The 19,604-nt window shown below is 49.6% G+C and overlaps 1 protein-coding gene across 6 annotated transcripts; it reads right to left on the bottom strand.

The window, feature by feature from the left end:
• Nucleotides 1-1,385: 1,385 nt before the first annotated feature.
• On the bottom strand, nt 1,386-18,144 carry EPHX1 (epoxide hydrolase 1; the record flags this gene model as incomplete). 6 transcript variants are annotated; one of them, XM_084254346.1, is made up of 8 exons in its annotated part: nt 1,386-1,765; nt 2,361-2,486; nt 5,036-5,144; nt 6,439-6,647; nt 7,183-7,312; nt 7,885-8,112; nt 15,870-16,050; nt 17,962-18,144. In XM_084254346.1, 8 exons carry the CDS (start codon nt 18,142-18,144, stop codon nt 1,564-1,566), a joined length of 1,368 nt encoding a protein of 455 aa, XP_084110472.1. In that variant the 3' UTR covers nt 1,386-1,563. The 6 variants fall into 6 exon arrangements, with proteins under 6 accessions (XP_084110472.1, XP_084110475.1, XP_084110474.1 ...); XM_084254349.1 differs by having other exon boundaries at nt 5,036-5,096; XM_084254348.1 differs by having other exon boundaries at nt 6,439-6,605.
• Between the last annotated feature and the right edge of the window lie 1,460 nt (nt 18,145-19,604).

The following is a 19,604-nucleotide window of genomic DNA, read 5'->3' as shown; positions in this document are numbered from 1 at the left end:
AGGTGGCGAGCTGTGGGCTGCACCAGAGGTGCAGAGTCATGGGTGAAGAAGCGACTTGACTTTCACCCCGACCGAGTACAGGACTGTCTGCCAGCTTTAAGTGCTCTGGAAAGGTGGAACCGGGAGGAGGGTCGCTGCTGCTGGCTGAGGGGGCGGGAGGGAGTGCCTCCGGGTGGTGTCTGTTCTGGTCAGGGAGAGAGTAGGGGAGGGCAGCTCGAGGCTCTGTACTCTTACTTGCTTGGGCTGAGGTCCTGCTCCTTTCCAGTTCCCTTCTGCACAAGCTTCCCGCCCTGTAGCTGGGTCAGGTGTTGGAATTGTCAACCTCCAGACTTACGAGCTGTGGTGACTGGCTCAGGTTAACAGGAGAGTGTAATGCGTGGAAGACCTTGTCCCTCTGGCCACCACCTGCCACACACAACCAGAGCCCGCGGCAGACCACGACAGCCCAGGCTTATTCCAGCTTCCCCTCTGTGCAAGATGCCACTCACCCCAACCCCGGCACAGGAGGGAGCTGCGGGAGTGGGTAGGCCTGGCGAGTGCACACACCCCAACTGTCCCATTATGGTTCTGTGTGGCCAGCCAGTGTCTGGGTCACGGTGACCCTGCAGCAGGCAGGGACAGCGAGGACCACTAGGAAGTGCCCATTCAGTCCTGCCTCCCCCACCTCTTCAGGGCAGTTTCGGGGGCTCAGTCTCCAGCTGTAGTCCCCTCTGTCTGCTTCCTCCAGGAGGAGAGGTGGCGGTGCTTGGGGAGAAGCGTGGCGGGGCACAGGAGAGGTGTGTCTGGGCCTGCTGCAGGGCTATGCGTGGCCACGGAGCTGTGGCCCTGCTGGGAGGACTCGCCACTCTCTCCCCTTTTCTCTCCCTGTGAGATCCTGGGGCTAGGATGCAACTTTGGGCTCTCAGCACCACCTTCAGGGGCCCCAAGGGCACTAGGGGGAGAAGAGGGGAGATGAGGGAGAGTGAGCAGAGCCACCTTAGTCCCACAGGGCAGCAGAGTCTTGGGCCTGCTCTGCAGCCGGTGCCCCCAGCAGTTACTTAGTATCAAGGACTTGGTTCTGAGCTACCCACCCTCAACCCTCATCCCCCACTAGGCACTGGGATGGGTAGAGGGGCATCCTGGTACCCCTGATGGGCTTGTTCTGCCTTTCTCAGTGAGGGTCAACTGGGACCCTCTCCCCAGATGCAGACCTGCCAGCGCTGCTGAAAGGGGAACCCCGTGTGGGGTTGGTCACGCGCAAGTCACCAGCTCCAGCCGCTCTTACAAGTAAAGTCATTTATCATCAAAGCCATGTTGTTTAACACCTGTGTGTATGTGGTGGGGAGCAGGGGTGCATGGAGAGGGCAAGCATGAGGTTCCCACATGGGTCAGGGATGAATGCAAACTTGTTTCTTAGAAAAGGGGCATCTTCACCGAGAGAAGACTGGAAGGCTGCCCCCTGCCAGCCCTCCTCTCAAACGGAGGGCACTGGGAAGCGGGGCCTGCAGGTAAAAGGGCAGGGGCCAGCGAGGGGGTCTGCCACGCAGGGGCCTGGCTGACTCTGAGACAACAGTCCCCGCCAAATCACTGCCGCTCCCGCAGCTCCACGAACTTGCGGATGTCCCTGGCGAGCAGCTCCGGCTCCTCAAAGGCAGCAAAGTGGCCCCCACGGGCCATGTAGGAATAGGAGATGAGTTTTGGGAACTTGACCTTCACCCACTTTTCTGGGCTATGTAATAGCTCACAAGGGAAGGCAGAATAGCCGGTGGGCACATAGACCTTCATCCTGGAAGAACAGAGACCCCAATGGGGGGCGGGGTGAGGCTATAACCTGACCACTCACTCCCTTACAGCAGGGAGTGCGGGGACTCAGGGGAGGGTCAGCCTGCCCATCCACATGGAGACATAAAGGGCAGACCTAGGGCTTTAACCACCCCTCAATTCCAACCCACTAAGGGCCCTCTGCTCAGGAAGACCAGAGTACGCATGTCCTGTCAGGTGAAGAACAGGGGTGAGTGGGACAGGACAGGCTCTACCTGCCCACCTGGCTTCCCTTCCCCTTTACTGCTACCTGGTCACCATATGAAATTAGGAAATGGCACTGGGCAGGCCCCAGAACCATCCAGCCAGCACCCTTGTGAGGGGGAAGATCTGAGGGGCACGTGGGGCCAGGCTGGTGTTTCCTCTGACTTAATTCCAGAGGCACCAGGATTTCTCTGAACATCCCAATCTTTAAATGGCATCCTCATCCCAGACACCCTCTGCACCCTCAAGGCCAGGCTGTGCTGCTCTGGTCATCAGATGCCCTTCCTCAAGCTCAGGAATCCCTTTGCTCCCTGCCGTGGAGGCCCTGCCAAGAGACCCCACTCAGCCAGGCTTACACTTGATGCTTCTGTGTCATCATGTTCTGCCCCAGGTTCTCCTTGTAGTAGCGCTGGGAGGAGGTAATGCTGCCTGTTGTCCAGTAGAGCATGATGTTAGTCAGCAGATCATCCAGAGAGAACTTCCTGGAAAAGCAGAAACAGAAGGCCCACCCTCAACTCAGTGCCAGGTGCAGCTCGACAAGAGCTGTGAGCGTATGCCAGTCTCTGGGTCCAGCTTGTTCCCTCCTCAGACCTCAGGGATACTCAGAGGCATGTTCCTCAGGCCAAGCTGGCTCTGCCTGAGGTGCCAGCTTCATAATGAGGAACAGAATCCTGCTGAGGAGAAGCAGGCTCTGCTGGCTCTCACTGCCATCCTGGGTAGTGTCAGCCACCCCTCCCCATGTGCCCCTAGATGTTCAGCTCAGGTGGAAAGGAGCAGGCCAGGTCAGCCGAACCCAAGGGTCACTACCAGGTGTCTACCCTGCTCACAGGTGGGTGCCCGATCCTGGGTCCTTAATATAGGCCATCCCTGGGTCAGCTCAGATGGGCTCAGCCCTGCCCAGCCTAAGCAGGACCCAGTCCCCAGGCAGGCTTCAGACCCCCAGACCGGGCCCAGTCAGGCCCCAGAGGAAGCAGAGCAGGGCCAAGAGCTCCGGGGGAATTTTTATTGACCAGCCAGCAGCTTGCCCAGGTTGAGCCTGTCAAACCTGTGTCATCCCAGGAGAGACCCCCTTTCAGCATGGGGTTCTGCACTTCCCCTGCAGTCTGGGAAATGTGAGCAGGTGGACTTCAGTTGAAGGGCCCCATGAGCCAGGAGGCGCTCTTTTTTGGAGCGCATGGTCTGTGCAGAAGTCCCACATTCTCCTGGTCCTGCCTGCCCCGTGGGCTCCTGTCCAGTGCTGGACTCCCTCACCCTACCCAGTGTCCACAGCCTCTTGGAGTCCACCATGGCCTCTCCCTCTGTCCACTTCATTGCTGGGGTCCACTGGATATGCCTTCTGGCCTCTGCTTTTGCCCTGCTGCTCTCCCCAACCCTGTCTTCCACCCACCAGCCTCTAGTGCTGCTCCCCTCTGTACCCTAGACTTTCTAGCAGCACATCCTGTCCCTCTCACTTCCCTGGCACTCACCCTGTGGCCTTCTGCCACCCCAGACCCAAGCGAATATCCACGGACCCAAGGGGACTCCAGCACTGCCAATGATGTGTTATAACCCATCTCTCCACCTCACCTACCCACAACCTCCTGCCTTCCCAGCTGTCCTCTGAGAAGCCCAAGGCCATGGAGCAGCAGCCCCCCACAGCCCTTCCCTGCTTGATTCTAGGTTTTTCTGACTGAGAAAAGTTGGTGCATCTTTGTCCTGGACTCTGACTCCTCCCATCTGCCTGTTACCTCCTCCCTCTACTGCCCATAGCCTCAGTGTCAAATGTGAGCCCTCTCTCCCCTCCATGCTCCTGCCTCCTCTCCTGCCCCTACTTCTCTCCCATGCCTCTTCACCCCTGCATGCTGCTGCCCCACAGGGGCCTCTCCCAGCACCCCTGCAGGCTGCTGCCTATGCCATGTCTAAGGAGACTCACCCCTGTGGCTCCAACTACTGATTTCACTGAGAGCACGAGGACATCATTTCCACCAGACCCCCCCAACCTTCTCACCTAAGCTCTAGATCTGTGAGTTCAGGTACTAAGTGGGGGTCTCCACCTGCACATCCTGCCACTGTCTCCCACTCAACACATCAGTGATAAAAAGGAGCTCAGCACACATGAGCACTTGCACACATGCACATACACACTTGTGTGCACATGTGCCCATATCCAAATGCAAGCACAGACACGTGCATACACTCTAAATTCCACTCTTGTCCACACTGCCAACTCCTACTCATTTTTCAAGGCCCCAATCAAATAGATCTTCCCAGTCATTTCCCCTTTCTACTCAGATAAAGTGAATCCTTCTTTCTCTGGACTCCCACAATCCTTTGCACTGTGTCTTTAGTGCTCATTCATCTGACAAGTGTTTACTGGGTGCTGACTATCTGTCTGGCGCTGTCCTAGATGCTGGGGCTACAGCGGCCTAGCCAAAGTGCCTGTCCCCAAGGCGGGCACCAGTCCCATCTCACTCCACTCCTCGCCCTAGTGCTGTATCTGCTGTTACGTGTGTTTCTGAAGGAATAAAGAAAAGGATAGGCCCTGGAGAAGGTGGGTCGAGGCTGAGCTTGATGAAGCCTGAGTCAGGCCAAAGACCCGGGCGTCATGCATAGCAGAGGCTACAGCCTCCAAGCCCCCCAAACTTTCTGCACTCACCCTTCAGGATCAGCTTCCATAGAGCATAAAGTCATAGGCCATGATGCTAGGTTCTTCAAAGGTTTAGGAGAGAGAGGACTTGGTTGTTGCTCCCTCTTTGCAATAAAGGGTACTGACTGACTGCCTTCTGGACTCCTCGGCCCCAGGAGGGGGGTGTTTAGCAAAGAGAGACCGCGTCCTACTTATGACTGCTCCTCTGTGAAGCTCAGAGCAAGTCATTATGCTTCTCTGTGCCTCAGCTTCCTCATCCTGAAATTGGGGCGGCACCGGTCACAGGGTGAGGACTTGGGAGTCTTCCAACAATAGAGAGAACTTACTGACCATCCCAACAGATGAAACAAGCAGAGAAAAGGGTGGAGAAAAGGCGGCTGACAGCAGGGAGAGGAACAGGCTCACCTCTCCAGGCCCCCGTCTTCCAGATCGCGGAACTCCGGGTTGGTCCAGGTGGAAAACTTCTCTAGAATATAGGCAGCCAGTCCCACAGGAGAGTCATTCAGACCACAGCCTGCAGGCAAGAAGCAAGGGGAGATTCAGCCCTCTTGTCTGAGAGCTGTCTGTAGCTCTGTGAACTGTAGAAAACTGGTAGTGGTGCAAAAGATTCTTGTTTTTAGAGAAGTAAATCAACTTTGAACAAAGAGTAAGTCCTAAGAGTTCCTGTCACAAGGAAACTGCCCCCCATCTATGTGAGATGATGGCTATTTTTTTTTTTTAAATCAACAATTCTTTTTTTTTTTTTTTTAATTTTCTAGAGGCATGTCTTATTTGTTTGTTTGTTTGTTTGTTTTGTTTATACATGCACTGGGTACAGTCAGAAGCGCGGGAGGGTGAGAGAATTCACCAGAGCCAGAGCGGGGAGCAGAGCAGGCAGAAGGACCGAAGTACACTGCTGAGGGGAGCAGCGGGCGGCAGGAGAGGTCTGCACACCATGTGGGACCCTCCTCCGGTGGCCGGGGAGCAGCCTGGGATCGAACTGGTGCCGCAGAGGCCGCGGGTAGCTTCGCAACCCAGCGCTCAACCGCTGTGCCACCGGGGAGGCCCCTGAGATGATGGCTATTAACTAAACTTATTGTGATCATCATTTCACAATATATGTAAGTCAATATATCAAGTTGGACACCTTTAACTTAGTGCTTAGGTCAATTATATCAATGAAACAAAGAAAAAATTCATTCATTGAAGATTTAATTATCACTCAGTGAATCTTGACAAGGTTTCCATCTATTAAAAAATTAATTTTAGTGTTCCTACTTGCCTTTGATTTTATATTTTACTGGTTCCTTTATTAATTGAGCTAAATAAAATCTCTGACGTGTGTCTAAGAATTCACTTTATAGATGTATGATTTTATCTTTTTTTGGATTTTTTTTAAGTCTTCTTTAACAGGTCCCTGGTGGCAGAAGTGGTTGTTGGGATCTCCCTCACTGTGTGTGGGGGGTCTCCCTGGAGCACCCCTACCCTACCCCACAGTTACAGAGCTGCCAAACCCAAGGCTTCCTCTCTGTCCCTCTGCTTCCTCCTGTAGGACTCGGGCTCAGGGATGGAGGAATCAAAGTCACTCTGGAGACTGGACTGGCTAAGTGGAGGCTATTTGATGACACTGCATGGACTCACTTCTAGGGAGAAATGTAATTTAAGGGGTGGACGAGCTCCAAGTTCCTTATAAGAGGTCCCCACGCTGTGAGCAGAGTTCCTGGGTCTCAGTGAGGCTTACCCCTGGCTGGGATGGAATGGGTGTCCCTCCCCCTCCTGAAACCCCCCATGGAGAAGGCCAACCGAGCTGGGTTGCCCTCAGTGCTTACCCACAGTGTCCGGCTTGGTGGACTGGATATGCATGTACCCACTTTCCCTCATTATGCTGTAGAAAATCTTCTCCTTGAGGGGGGATATCAGCTCCATATCTCTCGGGGTATAGCCAAAAAATCCTGGGAAATGCCGTGTCAAAGGAAGGAACAGGAGGTGGACATTTCTTGAAACGAAAGCCATGTTCAAGTGCACGCCTTTCACGTGCCTGAGGGCAGAGAGAGAGGCCAGGTGAGGCTGGGCTGGCGTCAAGGAAGCAGGGGGCGGGAAGAGATGAGCAAGGGGAGGGAAGACATGGCGGAGGGATGACGAGCAGGCCACAGGGCTGAGCAGCACTACCAGTCTCCTTCAGCATTTGCCCCCCTGTGGTGTGGCCACATTAAGATGGAAGAAGTGGTTGGGGGGAAAATACAAAGTTTCTGGAAAGTTCCAGTCAGGTCTCTCTCAGGCTTTGGCTCATCAGAAAGATCTGCTCCCTAATCTCTACCTCTTCCAACCAGCCCTCTCTGCCTGGGCACCCAGGTCAGAGTCACCAATCCTATGACAGGGAGTGGAAGGAGGATTGTGTCAAAGTGTCCCTGATGCAAGTTACAGGGGGTCCTCCCGCCCCTCTCCTGGTACTGTAAGCATCCTGCCCAGGTGACCCCTGACAAGATGGTGCGCCAAGCCTCAGACACTTTGCCCATATAGGATCCCCACCCCCCCACACACACACATGTGCACACAGGGAAAGGCACCCTCACCTGGGCACCAGCTGGGCCATGTTGGTGCAGACCAAGGATCCCCAGTCCCCGCCTTGAACATAGAATTCCTGGAAGCCCAGACGCAGCATCAGCTTATAAAAGATTCTGGCAGTGGCCACCGAGTCAAAACCTAGTTGTGAAGGGAACAGAGAAGAGCATTTGGGGCATTCCTCCATGTCCTATGAAAGTTCTCATGCCACCCCGCCCCAAAGAGGTAAGAGCAGCGCATAAAGGTGAAAGGAATCCTGCGGCCCAGAGGTGCTATGCTTGGTGCCTACCTTGCTGGAAGGGGATAGCGAGTGGATGGCCAGGCTGCGAGGCTGGCTCAGGCCAGCCCTGCTAAGGTCCTGTGGGTCTGTAGGCCTTGGTCAGCCCGGCTGACCAGATGTGGACCTGCCCAAGTGGGGAGCTCCTGAAGACACAAGGGTCCAGATTCCTGAGCCAACAATGGCAAGTCATGACTGTTGCTCCACCTGGGACTTTGCTCTCCACACTCTCTAGATCCTGACAAGATCTAGAGATCTAGGGTCCTATATAGGTCCTCTTGCATAATAAAAATAACCCCCTCACTTCTCTTCCCTCTGTTTCAGGTCTCTGCTTTCCCAGGCTCCTTGGGTTCTGGAGGAGGTGGTCCCAGCAACTTCCTGCCTCATCCTGGGAAGAACCTGGTGGGAAACACAGCCCCCAGTAAACCCCTCATACCTTTCTTGGAGGATGCCTCTGAGAAGCCATAGCCGGGAATGGAAGGGCAGATGACCTCAAACACATGATCCTCACTTAGGCCGTGGTTCTTGGGGTCCGTCAGGAACGGGATTATCTTATAGAACTCGAAGAAGGAGCCTGGCCAGCCATGTACCATCAGCAAGGGTTTTGGGGTACAGCCAGAGGGTGGCTGGGGGGGCTTCACGTGGATGAAGTGGATGTCCAGGCCTGGGGGGACAGAGCATAGTCAGGGTGAGAGGAGTCCCCCCTCCCCGTTCCCATTGGTAAGCTGCAATTCCCAACTTCAGCAGGCAGGGTATGGGGCAGGCTTGGCGCCCTCTGCAGCACAAACAGTGGTACTGCCACCCTCATCCATATCTGGGCTCTCCCTCCCCAGGGTAGCAGTCACAGTGATGGTGACAGCCAGCACCAGCAGAGCACTTACACCGTGCCCAGCTACGTGGTGCCCTTTGTGGCCACCTGTAAAGGAGGCGGTTATTACCCCCTTCTTACGTTAGAAGGTGCGTTAAGAGGCCAGGGCTGTTCAAGCACTGATGCATTCCCAGATCCCAGAACAGCCCCTGGATCATGGTGTGGATCAACAAATACTTGCTTAATAATTCAAAAATTGGGGTGGAGGAGGCACAGAGAATCCCTATATATCCAGCAACAGAGAATGAAGTAGACTACAGTTTAGCGGTATACTGGAATACGGATACGGTCATTAAAATGACAGTGTAGATTTGTTTAACACAGAAAATGCTGTTAAGGGGTAAAGGTGATCACAAGCCATATCCATTGAATGATCCATAACCTGTCACACATGTGCATGCACAGCCTACCATGACTTAGTGGTTAATGACACACAACATGCGTGACGGTGGCCTTGGTAAGTCGCAGGTTAGACCAGTTAGGTTTTGTGAATTACACTCTATGATATTCACACAACAGCGACCTGCCTAACAAAACATTTCTGGAAATGGATCCCCTTCCTTCAGTGATGCGTAACTGTATTTATAATGTGTGTACATGAATGAATTCTGGAAGGATAAACTACAAAAATGTAAAAAGGCATTCTCTCTGAGCAGTAGAATCTCAAGTGAATTATTTTCTTTTTTGAGTTCTATGAAATTTCTAATTTTACTACGATGGACACATATTAATATATAACTTTTTAAAGTAGAAAAATATTTTTTATAGTTTTTTTTAATTTATTTATGCATATAAGAACTGGGTGTAGGCCAGAGGTGTGTGGGGAGAGAGAGGACCCACTAAAGACAGAGTGGGGAGCAGAACAGGCAGATCCACTGAAACACACTGCTGAGGGGAGCAGGGGGTGAGACAGGAGAGGTCTGCTGTGCCATGTGGGTCAGCTCCCTGGCTGGGAACCGATCTCATGTCACAGTGGCTGGCGCTGCAGTGGCTGGCACCACAGTGGCTGGCGATAGCTTGATAGTGCTGAGACTTTAACCCCTGTGCCACCAGGGAGGCCCAAATAGAAAAATACTTTAAGGTATGAAATGCCATACTTGCCAGAGGCAGTGAATGGATTCCAGGCCCCATCAGGGTCCCTTGGAAAGCGGCCCCTTGCCAGGCGAGTGGCAGGGAGGCAGCCTGGGTGTTTGCAGCAAACATAGCCAGAGCTGGGGCCACATGCAGAGTCCTCTACTGGGGCTGGAGTGCACAGGTGGCTTAGCTGATGTCCAGGTCTGCTGTCAATTCATTACATAAATAATGTGTGTTTACTCATGTAAGTGGAATCGTGTGGTATTTGTCTTCTGTGACTGGTTTATTTTACTGAGCATCATGTTCTTGAGATTCATCCACGTTGCATTATGTTGAGTGATACCGGAATCTACAGACAGTGGACTGTTATTCAGTTTTTAGCTAATGTCTCTTTTCTGTTCCAGGATTCCATCCAGGACACCACATGACATTTAGTTGTCATGACTCCTCAGAGCCCTGGTGGCTGTGACAGTTCAGACTTTTTAAAAAAATACTTAGGGAACATAACTTTCTTTTAACAAAAATAGAACCCTGCATACAGTCTATTTTGGAACCTTATTTTTTCCATTTAACAATATATCCTGGGTGTCCTTCTAGGTTGCTAAATTCACTTCTATTCTGAAGTTTATTTTAGTATGTAATCTTGTTTCCTTTGGAACATACTGCATGATGTAAAATTATTTTTAATTCAAATTATATCACATTATTTGAGTTTAAAATTAGAAAAAAGTCACCCAAAAGCCACACATATACACGTGTGCTTGTGTGTGCACGGGCTATCCCTGGAATTATAGAGAAAAGAAGCAGAAACTGCCCTGAGGTGGAAACTGGGGGCTGCGGGCAGGGCAGAGAGGGAGACTTCCTTTTTACAGTGTATCCTGTAGTCTCTGAATTTTAAAAATTAAGAAAAAAATTAAAACCCAGGCCTCATAGTTTACACTAGGCCCCTTTTCTTTGAGAAGGACATGTTCTCCCTGTTTTCCTGAAGGTCTGTGGTGCCGTGGCACTGGGCATTGGGCTGCGGGGTCAGATTCCAGGAGCCAGAATTCAAGCCTCAGAAGGCAGCACTGGGCCTGGCCAGTAGGAGGTGTCAGTAGGCTGGGGCCTGAGGTGTCAGTAGGCTGGGGCCTGAGCCAAAGGTGGGGGGAAAAGGGACAGGCTGCAAGTCAGGAGTTGGCTGTCCACGTCCCTGTGACTTAGGCAATGCCCTCTTTTCTGGAGTGATGGGATGGACTCCCCTGGAGGCCTCTGAAGCCCCTGCACATTCTCACTCTCTGAAATTACAGACTGTTCTTCTATGGTGGGAGGCCAGGACATAGGCTAAAACCAGAAGGTTCTCACAGAACAAGAAGTGAAAGGGGCAGGGAGGCTAAACCATGAGGCTGGTAGGGTCTGGGACAAAACACTGGAGGCTTGAGCAGCCCAGAGCACAGTGGTCAGTCAGAACAGAGGCAGAGAGGACTTTGAAAAGGGTCAAATGTGAAGAGGAGGATGGCAGCAAATAGAGAGAGAGGAGGGAGGTTTTCTTGAACAACCTGCGGAGACACGTTGAAGGCTTTCTAGGCCTCAGACTGAGGTAGACAGCTCCGCCTTTTTGGAGCTGAGCACACTGTAATACCTGGCCAAGGCTAGGTGCCAGCCTGGGGAAATAACTGAACCACACGTGGGTTTGGTCACAGCGGGCTGCTGTCCCTGAAATTGCTCCCTTTGGGGCACTCGTACCCTGGAGAGGCTTTATGCTATAAACATCCTGTGATGTCCCGAGGAACCCTGAAGTGGTCCAGCGGGGTAAAGCTTTCCAAGCTTGCAGCCTCTAGGAGGGAACAGTCATTAAAGTACTTCCTGTCTGTGGGTTTTTGAACATGCTGTTCCTTCTTCCTGAGTCATCTTCCCCACTCATCTGGTAAGCTCCTATTCATCCTTTGAATCTCAGCTTAGACTGTCACCGCCTCTAGGAAGCCTTCCCTCACACTCTGGTGGCCCATGTACCAGGAAGCAGGGTCCCTGCCCTTCGACTATGTTTCCTCAGCCCTAACAGAATGCCTAGGTACAGGAGATGCCTTGTCAATACCTGCTGGATGGACATTGAAAAGTTGGGGCAACAGAGGGGTCTGAGTCAACCCAGGGAAGCCAAAATTTGGCACCAGAGATCCAAATGACAACCTTTGGAATTATCGTTAACTGTGAACAATGAGGGGTTAGGGACAGTGACACCCCTTCCCCACATGCAGTAGAAAATCCACATGTAACTTTTGCTCCCCAAAAGCTTATCTACAGTCATCCCTTAGATTCAGGGTCCCCCCCTAGTATACCAAAATCGGCGGATGCTCAAGTCCCTTATAACTGGCCCTTCGCATCTGCAGGTTCTACGTCCATGGATTCAACCAACTGACATCTGGGGTGGATACGGAGGGGTGACTGGATTTATTGAAAAATATCCACATGTAGATGAACCCTTGTAGTTGTACAAGGGTCAACTGTACTACAAGGATCTGTATGTGCTCTGGCTTAGACAAAGTAGTTTAGATTCTCTTTTAGAATAATGGCAGAAGACATTAAAGTCCTCTAACGGGTATAGCAACACTGGTGAGGATGCAAGTCTGACTCAAAAAATCATTCCAGAACTGTTGTTGTGTACTCCTGGCTTAGCTCCAACAAGGGCTCCTGCCCCAGGACACTGAATCCTACCTGTCTTTTCTCTCACTGTTCTGCCCAGACCCAACCTCCTCATGCTTGGAGGAAGGACGCTTGCTGACCAGGCTTCTCCAGGGCAGAGCTTCTCCCCACCCTATCACGTCATCCTCATGCCCACCCCTGCAGTGGAGTTGTGATCCCCTTATCACAGAACAAGCACGAGGGAACATCCCAACCACCGTGCCAAGGTCTGCCATCTACACTGTCCCTGAGAGTTTTCTAGTGACCTTGAGTGTAGTTTTCATGTGCAAAAGAGAATACTCAGAGATGACTTTGGTTTTTAAAATTATTCTCCAATCTAAAGTTACAAATTGAAAAATCTAGTTTTTCATTAAGCAGTGACATTCAGTATATAAATCTTATTCTATATATTAATCTAGCAAATGCTGACAGTCATTCTCCAGGGACCTTTGATTAATGGGTGGTTGCCTTTCTAAACTTGCTTGATATTCCTCTAGACATTGTATAACTTCAATTTTCTTTTTAAGAACTTAATGGATCTGACTAATATGTCTTCCACATTCTTTAAGTAATTCTTAGAATTTTAATAAATTAAATTTATATATATGGTGAGACTTAAATCTTACAAATACTAATAAAAGCTCAGTAAGACTCCCATATAAAGTCACAGGTCTAAATCCCCACACTTTTTAAAGCAGATCACAAAAAATTTTGTCTGTTACTTGAAAAGGCCAAATTTGCTCAAACATCACAACCATTTAAAATTCTAAACATGCACAATTTCCTCAACATGAAAATTTAATAGTATGGCAACCCCAGATTGGAAGGAAATGCTTGAAAATTATATTATCACATAAGGGATTAATATTCAGGATATAAAGCGAACTCCTAAAACAAACAGCAACAAAACCAAATAACTCAATTCAAAAATGGACATGAACAGACATTTCTCCAAAGGAGATAAACAAATAGGCAATGAGCACATGAAAAGACTTTGCTCAATGTCATTAATCGTTGGAAAAATGCAACTCAAAACCACAATGGGATAATACTTCACACTCATTACGTTGGCGATTATAACAACAAAGAGACTATAATATACACTGGCAAGGACACAGACACGGGGACTCTAGACGCTGCCGGCAGGCTGTATCTTTCCGCTCCTGAAGCAGTAAGATAGTTCCTTAATAATTTACTTCAACATAGAATTATTATTTGACCCAGCAATTCCACTTCTGGGTACGTATCTCAAAGGACAGAAAGCAGCCCCTGAACAGATATTTGTACAATTGTGTTCATGGCAACAGTATTTGCAATTGCTCCATGGGGGAGGTAACACCAGTGTCCACTGACAGATGAATGGATAAACAGAATGCACTAAATCCACACAATAGACTATTACTCAACTTCAAAAAGAAAGGAAATTCTGACACATGCTACACCACAGAAAAAACTGGGGAACATGATACTAAGTGAGATAAGCCAGTCACAAAAGGGCAAATACTGTAGATTCCACTCATAGGAGGTACTTAGGTACAGAATTCATACATAAATTTATAGACACAGGAAATAGAAGGTGGTTTCCATGGCTAGGGAGGTAAGGGTATGGGCAATTATTGTTTACCGGGTACAGAGTTTCAGTTCTGCAAGATAAAAAAAGTTCTACGGACAGACAGCTGCTGTGTAGCAATGTTAAAATGGCCGGTTTTATGTTATGTAATAACATAAATAATAAATAAAAATGAAAATTTAAAAATTAACAGCATGAGTTTCGTTTTCTTACCTATGTCCACATTTGATTCTAAATCTTAATGGAGTTAAAAAAATGCTTTTCCTGGGGGCCTCCCTAGTGGCGCAAGGGGTTAAGATGCAACCTATGAAGCTACCCGCAGCCACTGCAGCACAAGTTTGATGCCTGGCCAGGGAGCAACCCACATGGCGCAGCAGACCTCTCCTGTCTTGCCCGCTGCTCCCCTCAGCAGTGTGTTTCAGTCAGTCTGCCTGTTCTGTTCCCCACTCTGTCTCTAGTGAATCCTCTCACCCCCTACACCTCTGGCCTGTATCCCAGTTCTTGTATGCGTAAATAAATAAATCTTAAAAAAATGCTTTTCCAACATTATACCAAGAGAGATAAGTCAGACAGAGATTGACAAGTACTAAATGAAATGACTTATACATAGAATTGAAAAAAATCCAAGCTTGTAAAAACAGAAAAATGGTAATTATAGGGGGTGGGGAGAGAAGACAGATGTTGTATATGAGTACACACCTACAACAAGTAGTAAGCAAGCCACAGCAACATACACCTAATGAACACAGACAGCACAACTGTATTATCATCATCAAACTTGCAAAGGGACTGGAACTTTATTCCAACCACTAAAAAGCAGGGATAAAAAGCATTGTGACAAAGGTGTTAAACATCACTATAATGGCAACCATACTGTAATATGTAAATGTATCTGATTAACAAACATAGTGTACACTTTAAATTTATACAATGTTATTTATCAACCATATTCAATAAAAAAATAATGTTTTTCCATTAAGAAAACTTAATGAGGGGGCCTCCCTAGTGGCAGAAGGGGTTAAGCACCGCACTACGAAGCACTAAGAAGCAATCTGCACCTTCTGCAGCATGAGTTCAATCCCTGGCCGGCCAGGGAGAAACCCACATGGTGAGGCAGACCTCTCCTGGCTTGCCTGCTGCTCCCCTCAGCAGTGTACTTCATTCCATCTGCCTGTTCTGTTCTCCACTTTGTGTCTGATAAATCCTCTCACCTATACCTATACCCTAGCTGGCCTATACCCTAGCTCTGGTATGCATAAAAAATAAAAAAAAAGAAAGAAAACTTTGTCTATCCCAAATGATCTTGAGGCTGCCTTCCCAAGAAAATTTTGAGGGGTAGCTTCTCTCCCAGTTGAAGGTGTGTGACAATCTCTGGCACAGTTGGGACATGAGGTGTAGAGCTACAGACAGGAAAATTTTCTTAGCACTTTGACAGGCTAAACACCTTTGAACAGTCACAATATCATGAACTCTTTGCAAAACTTCAGGCAGGGATTTAACTGACCAAGGCCATGTCCAGGTCTAAGTCTTGTCTCCATCCTCTCAAAGGTTGTTCCATCACTCGAGTGGATTCTACCTTTCTTTGGTTTTTAAATTACTTGGATGTTTTCCTGTCTAGTTGTAGGGTAAAGAAAATATCAGGCTTTTCTGCCCTTCCGCCATCAGGATAGATGATGGATCCTTGTCCTGAATGCATGCCTGATGGCGGGCACCTGGAATAGGGTGTGCGCATAGGTAGATGGGATTCAGCTGAGCTAAGACTGTGCTTTTTTTAAGGGCGGCATCACGGGGACGCCAGCAGCAGCACCAGGAGCAGCAGTAGAAGCCGAAAGAGAAGCCGAGAAGCAGCAGAACGAACGCCAGAGAGTCCAGATAGAGTGAAGACTTGCTGGGGGCTGGGAGGCCTGCCAGCCTCCCAGCCCCCCAGCCAGCACCCCTGCCTGCCATATGCCTGGTGAACCCCAATAAAAAACCTGCAAAACCACTGAGGACTCTGACTCCTCCTTTACCCGGTCTGCATGGGATCAGAAAACCTGCACTGTGCCCGTTCCTGCCTGTACACTAGTTCTACAGACTGCTGGATCTATTGGGATTTTGCGTTATTTTTGCATCCTGAAGTCACACCTTATAAATACATTTTAATGACCACTAGAACTACATTCTGTGTCTCCCCACTTTTGTTTAAGTCAGGCCTGGCAACTAAGAAAGCCATTCCTGTGACATACATCCCCTCCAGTTGCTGTTTTAAACATACCTTCAATCTTAGTCTTGAAGTGAGGGTATCTGTTGAGAATCTGCACCTGCTTCCTCCAGTCAAATTCATTCCGCCAGTAGGAGACGACTTTCTTCAGGTAGTTAATGTTGAAACCATAGTGGAAACGGCAGTCCTCCAAAGGTGAGGCGAAGCGGGCCTTCTCCAGCCTCTGGTGTAAGTCCTAGAGCAACATGCAGGACCCAAGGAGAGGAGCACAAGAGAGTTGGTTCCCAGAAGCCAGAGCAACCTGAGACCAGAAGACACTGCGCTATAGCAAAGCTTCCCCTGAGAGAGTGAGGGGGCAGACTGGCGCTCTGGGGGTCAGGTTTATCCCAGAAAAAAATCTCCTTGTTCCCCAGGCTTCCCACCAGGTGGCTGGTCCCAGAGTACAGGTGTTCTTCACTTTCGACTTCAGTTTACTTCTCATCTTTCGTTTAATAACATGTCTTAACAACAAGCAGCTTTAATTTACCTTAAAAGTGACAACCTTCTTTTGGGAAAAGGTCAGAGAGTAAATATTTGAGGCTTTTTGAGCTGCAGCTACTCTGCTCTGTCTTTGGAGGGTAGAAGCAGCCATAGACAAGTGTGGTCGAAGGGTGTGGCTGTGTTCCAGTAAAGCTTGATTTATGGACACAAGTTTGAACATCATCTAATTTTCATGTCACAAAAGTATTTTTACTTTTTTTTTTCTAACCATTTAAAGACGTAAAAGTTATTCTTAGTGGGGTGGTTGTACAAAATCAGGCTGTGGGCCAGATCTGTCTCACAGGCTGTGACTTGTGACTGATATACAACACTGAATGACACAATGCAACTCAGCTGGGATGAGAATTAATGGCCAGGAGAGAGGACACAGGTGTAGTGGGTGCGCATCAGGCCCTGCCTAGGGCAAGTTCAAGATGGCCCCCAGGGTCTCTTAAGTGTTACTCTTTCCAGGGCTTCCTCCCAAGCACTTCCATCACCTCCAAACAGATTTCAGAAAGCTTAGACTCCTGCAGGAGTTATCCCCAGTGCCCAGCCTCTGTTCGAAACAGCAAGGCCTCATCAAATCCTACCAAGGGAGCCTCAGCCTGGTTTCTTTTAGTTGTGTCCCAGTTTCTACTTTTTAATGCCTTCCTCCTTTTTATCTTGCTATGGCATTGATTCCCCAGGAATCTCTTTAATTTTTCCCTGTGCACATTCCTTTTCTCACCTATGAGCTATTTAAAGGAAGAGATGACCACTTTCTTCTTTGAAGCACCCAGCACAGTGTCTGCACACAGTAGGTGTTCCAATATCTACGCAGTGAAAATTTGAATGGAGAGAGACAACCAGCCCCACCTACCCGCCTGGCCCTGGGTGGGTCTAGCTCCTCCTCCTTCTTCTGGGGTGAGGCTGAACTCTCAGCTCAGCCCAGTCCACCACTCATGTCCTTCCCTAGGGAGGTGAGGACAGCAGCTTTGGAGTTAGACCCGAGTCTGCTTATTGTCTCAGTCACTTTGGACCAATTGCTTCACCTCTCTGAGCTTCAGTTCTACATCTCTAAGATGAGAACAGTCCTCGTGACAGAATTATGGAAGGGCTGAATGTGACCACAAATGGCTGCACACAGTAGGTGCTAAGACCTGCTGGCCCCTGCCTTCTCTGTGCTTCAGCATTTTATGTCCCCCTCAACTTGCTTTCTCACACAGGATCTCTGCCCAGGCCCTCACTAGGGCCTGCTCACTTTCTCCTATAAACTTACTCCAAAGGTTTTAGGTGGGGCACAAAGGAGGTGAAATCAGCTGCCTACTGTGACCTTTAACACATGTAACTGGGTCTAACTGGCACCTGTTTTCCTGCCCTGGAAACTTCAGGGCCTTGGTTAGGGGAAGGCAGGGGCATACTGGAGAGAAAGGAGCAGAAGGGACAGGGAGGGCAACCTGGGCCTCTTTGCAGCAACCCACACCTGCCCAGTTCCCACTGGCACACAGGCACACAGAAAAATACTCCCAAGAGGGACTAATTTCCGAGCCCAGTCCCCTTCCAGTCCCGACTCCAGACCCCTAGAAACAACCAGAGGCTTCCCTGCCCTCCCCAGGTAGGCTCAGCCCTACCCAGGAAGGTGCCTTACATTGAGCTCCTCGTCCGATGTTTCCACCTTGAAAGGGCGAATGCTCTCATCCTCTTTGGCTGTGGGCCTCACCCCAGGCCCCCACCACCCATCTTCAAGTGGCAAAGTTTCCTCCTTGTCCCGAGAGACGAACCAGTAGATGACAAAGCTCAGCACGGAGGCGAGAAGAATTTCTAGCCACATGGTTCCTGTAAGGGGTGGGGGGTAGGCATCAGCCACAGAGACCACCCACTGGCCAGAGATGCCAAATCCCCAACTTCTCTCCCACCCAACCGCTGATTTTATGTACTTTTGATCTAAAAAATACACAATATAGAAAAATTGGAAAACAAAATAAAAAGAGGCAAAACTCACTCCCCTACTTAGCAATGAAATTCATTCATCAAATTGGTGAAATGTGAACCCAGGCTGGCTTCAGCACAACTTTGGGTATTAGTGGCTAGAATTTTGAGGACTTGTTTCTCTGAGGGGCTTATGCTCCAGAAGCTTCTCTCTATCTCCTTCATGCCCTTTCCCCAAGAGGTGAGGACCAACTTCTTCTTCTCAGGTATAGGACTGTTGCCCCTAGATGTGTCCCTCTGAGAGGGGCCTGTCCTCAGGAGCAAGGGTTGGGGGTCGGGGGAAATCTGAAACACTGGAGGTCAGCCCTAACGTGACCACACATCTCAGCTGTCTTTTAATGACCTTCTTGAGAAGTAATTCTCAACACAATTCACCCATTTCAAGTGTACAAGCCGGTGGCTTTGGGTATATTCAGACACACAAACTCTTACTACTATTTTAGAACATTCCCATTATCACAGAGGGAAACCCCGTCCCTTTAGCTACACCCTTTCTCGCCCCACCCCACCCTGCCCTAAGCAACCACTAATCTACTTTCAGTTTCACATTACATTTCACATAAATTCAGCTGTTTTAATCTCCCATTTGTCGACTCCCCTATTTTTTCACAGAACGGGAAGAAAGAAGGGCTTAGTTCCTGCAAACCAATATCAGGAAGCCACTGGCTGGGCATTGTTATCTAGCTGTTCACCTTCCAAATTCCCAGGGAAGTAACCTGAAGAAAGCTCATGTGGGGAGATACGTGCATGAATAAGGACACAGGCCTCACGCCAGAGCTGCAGTATTGTTAGGACTCAACTGGAGGTAAGAATATCATGTCCAAGACCAGGCAAGGCTCCCCCAGTGCCACCCCGACTCTGTTTCAGAAACTGAGGCAGGGTAAGTCCCAGCTTGGAAACCCATCCCCACATGCCCTCTATTCACCGCAAGATCCTGCTAACAGCTTGTCGAGTTCCTGAGATTTTTTCCTGCCGAGAGCTGCCCCTCTAAGCTGAGAACTGGGCCACAAGGTGCCAGTTCTTGAAATCTCCCCCATGGTGGCCCAGAAATGGGGTTTCCTGACACAGGTCCACTGGCATCAACTCCCTGCCCCTTGCTGCCCTCCCAGCTCCCACGCTCAGTCCCCGGAGTTGCCTCTGATGCTTCCTTCATACCTGTCCACTGTCAGTCCTAATGCCACTCAGACCAAGGTACCTCCATTCCCAGCCTCCTTCCCAGAACCAGAGCCCTCATCACCCAAATTTAGATTATTTAGATTATGGCAACCCTGAAGTGACTCATGTTCTCATTCACTCAACGGA

Source organism: Talpa europaea (assembly GCF_964194135.1).
Source record: "Talpa europaea genome assembly, chromosome: 14".
Taxonomy (NCBI): domain Eukaryota; kingdom Metazoa; phylum Chordata; class Mammalia; order Eulipotyphla; family Talpidae; genus Talpa; species Talpa europaea.
Note: the sequence above shows the minus strand (reverse complement) of the source record. Positions and strands in the feature narration are given on the sequence as shown.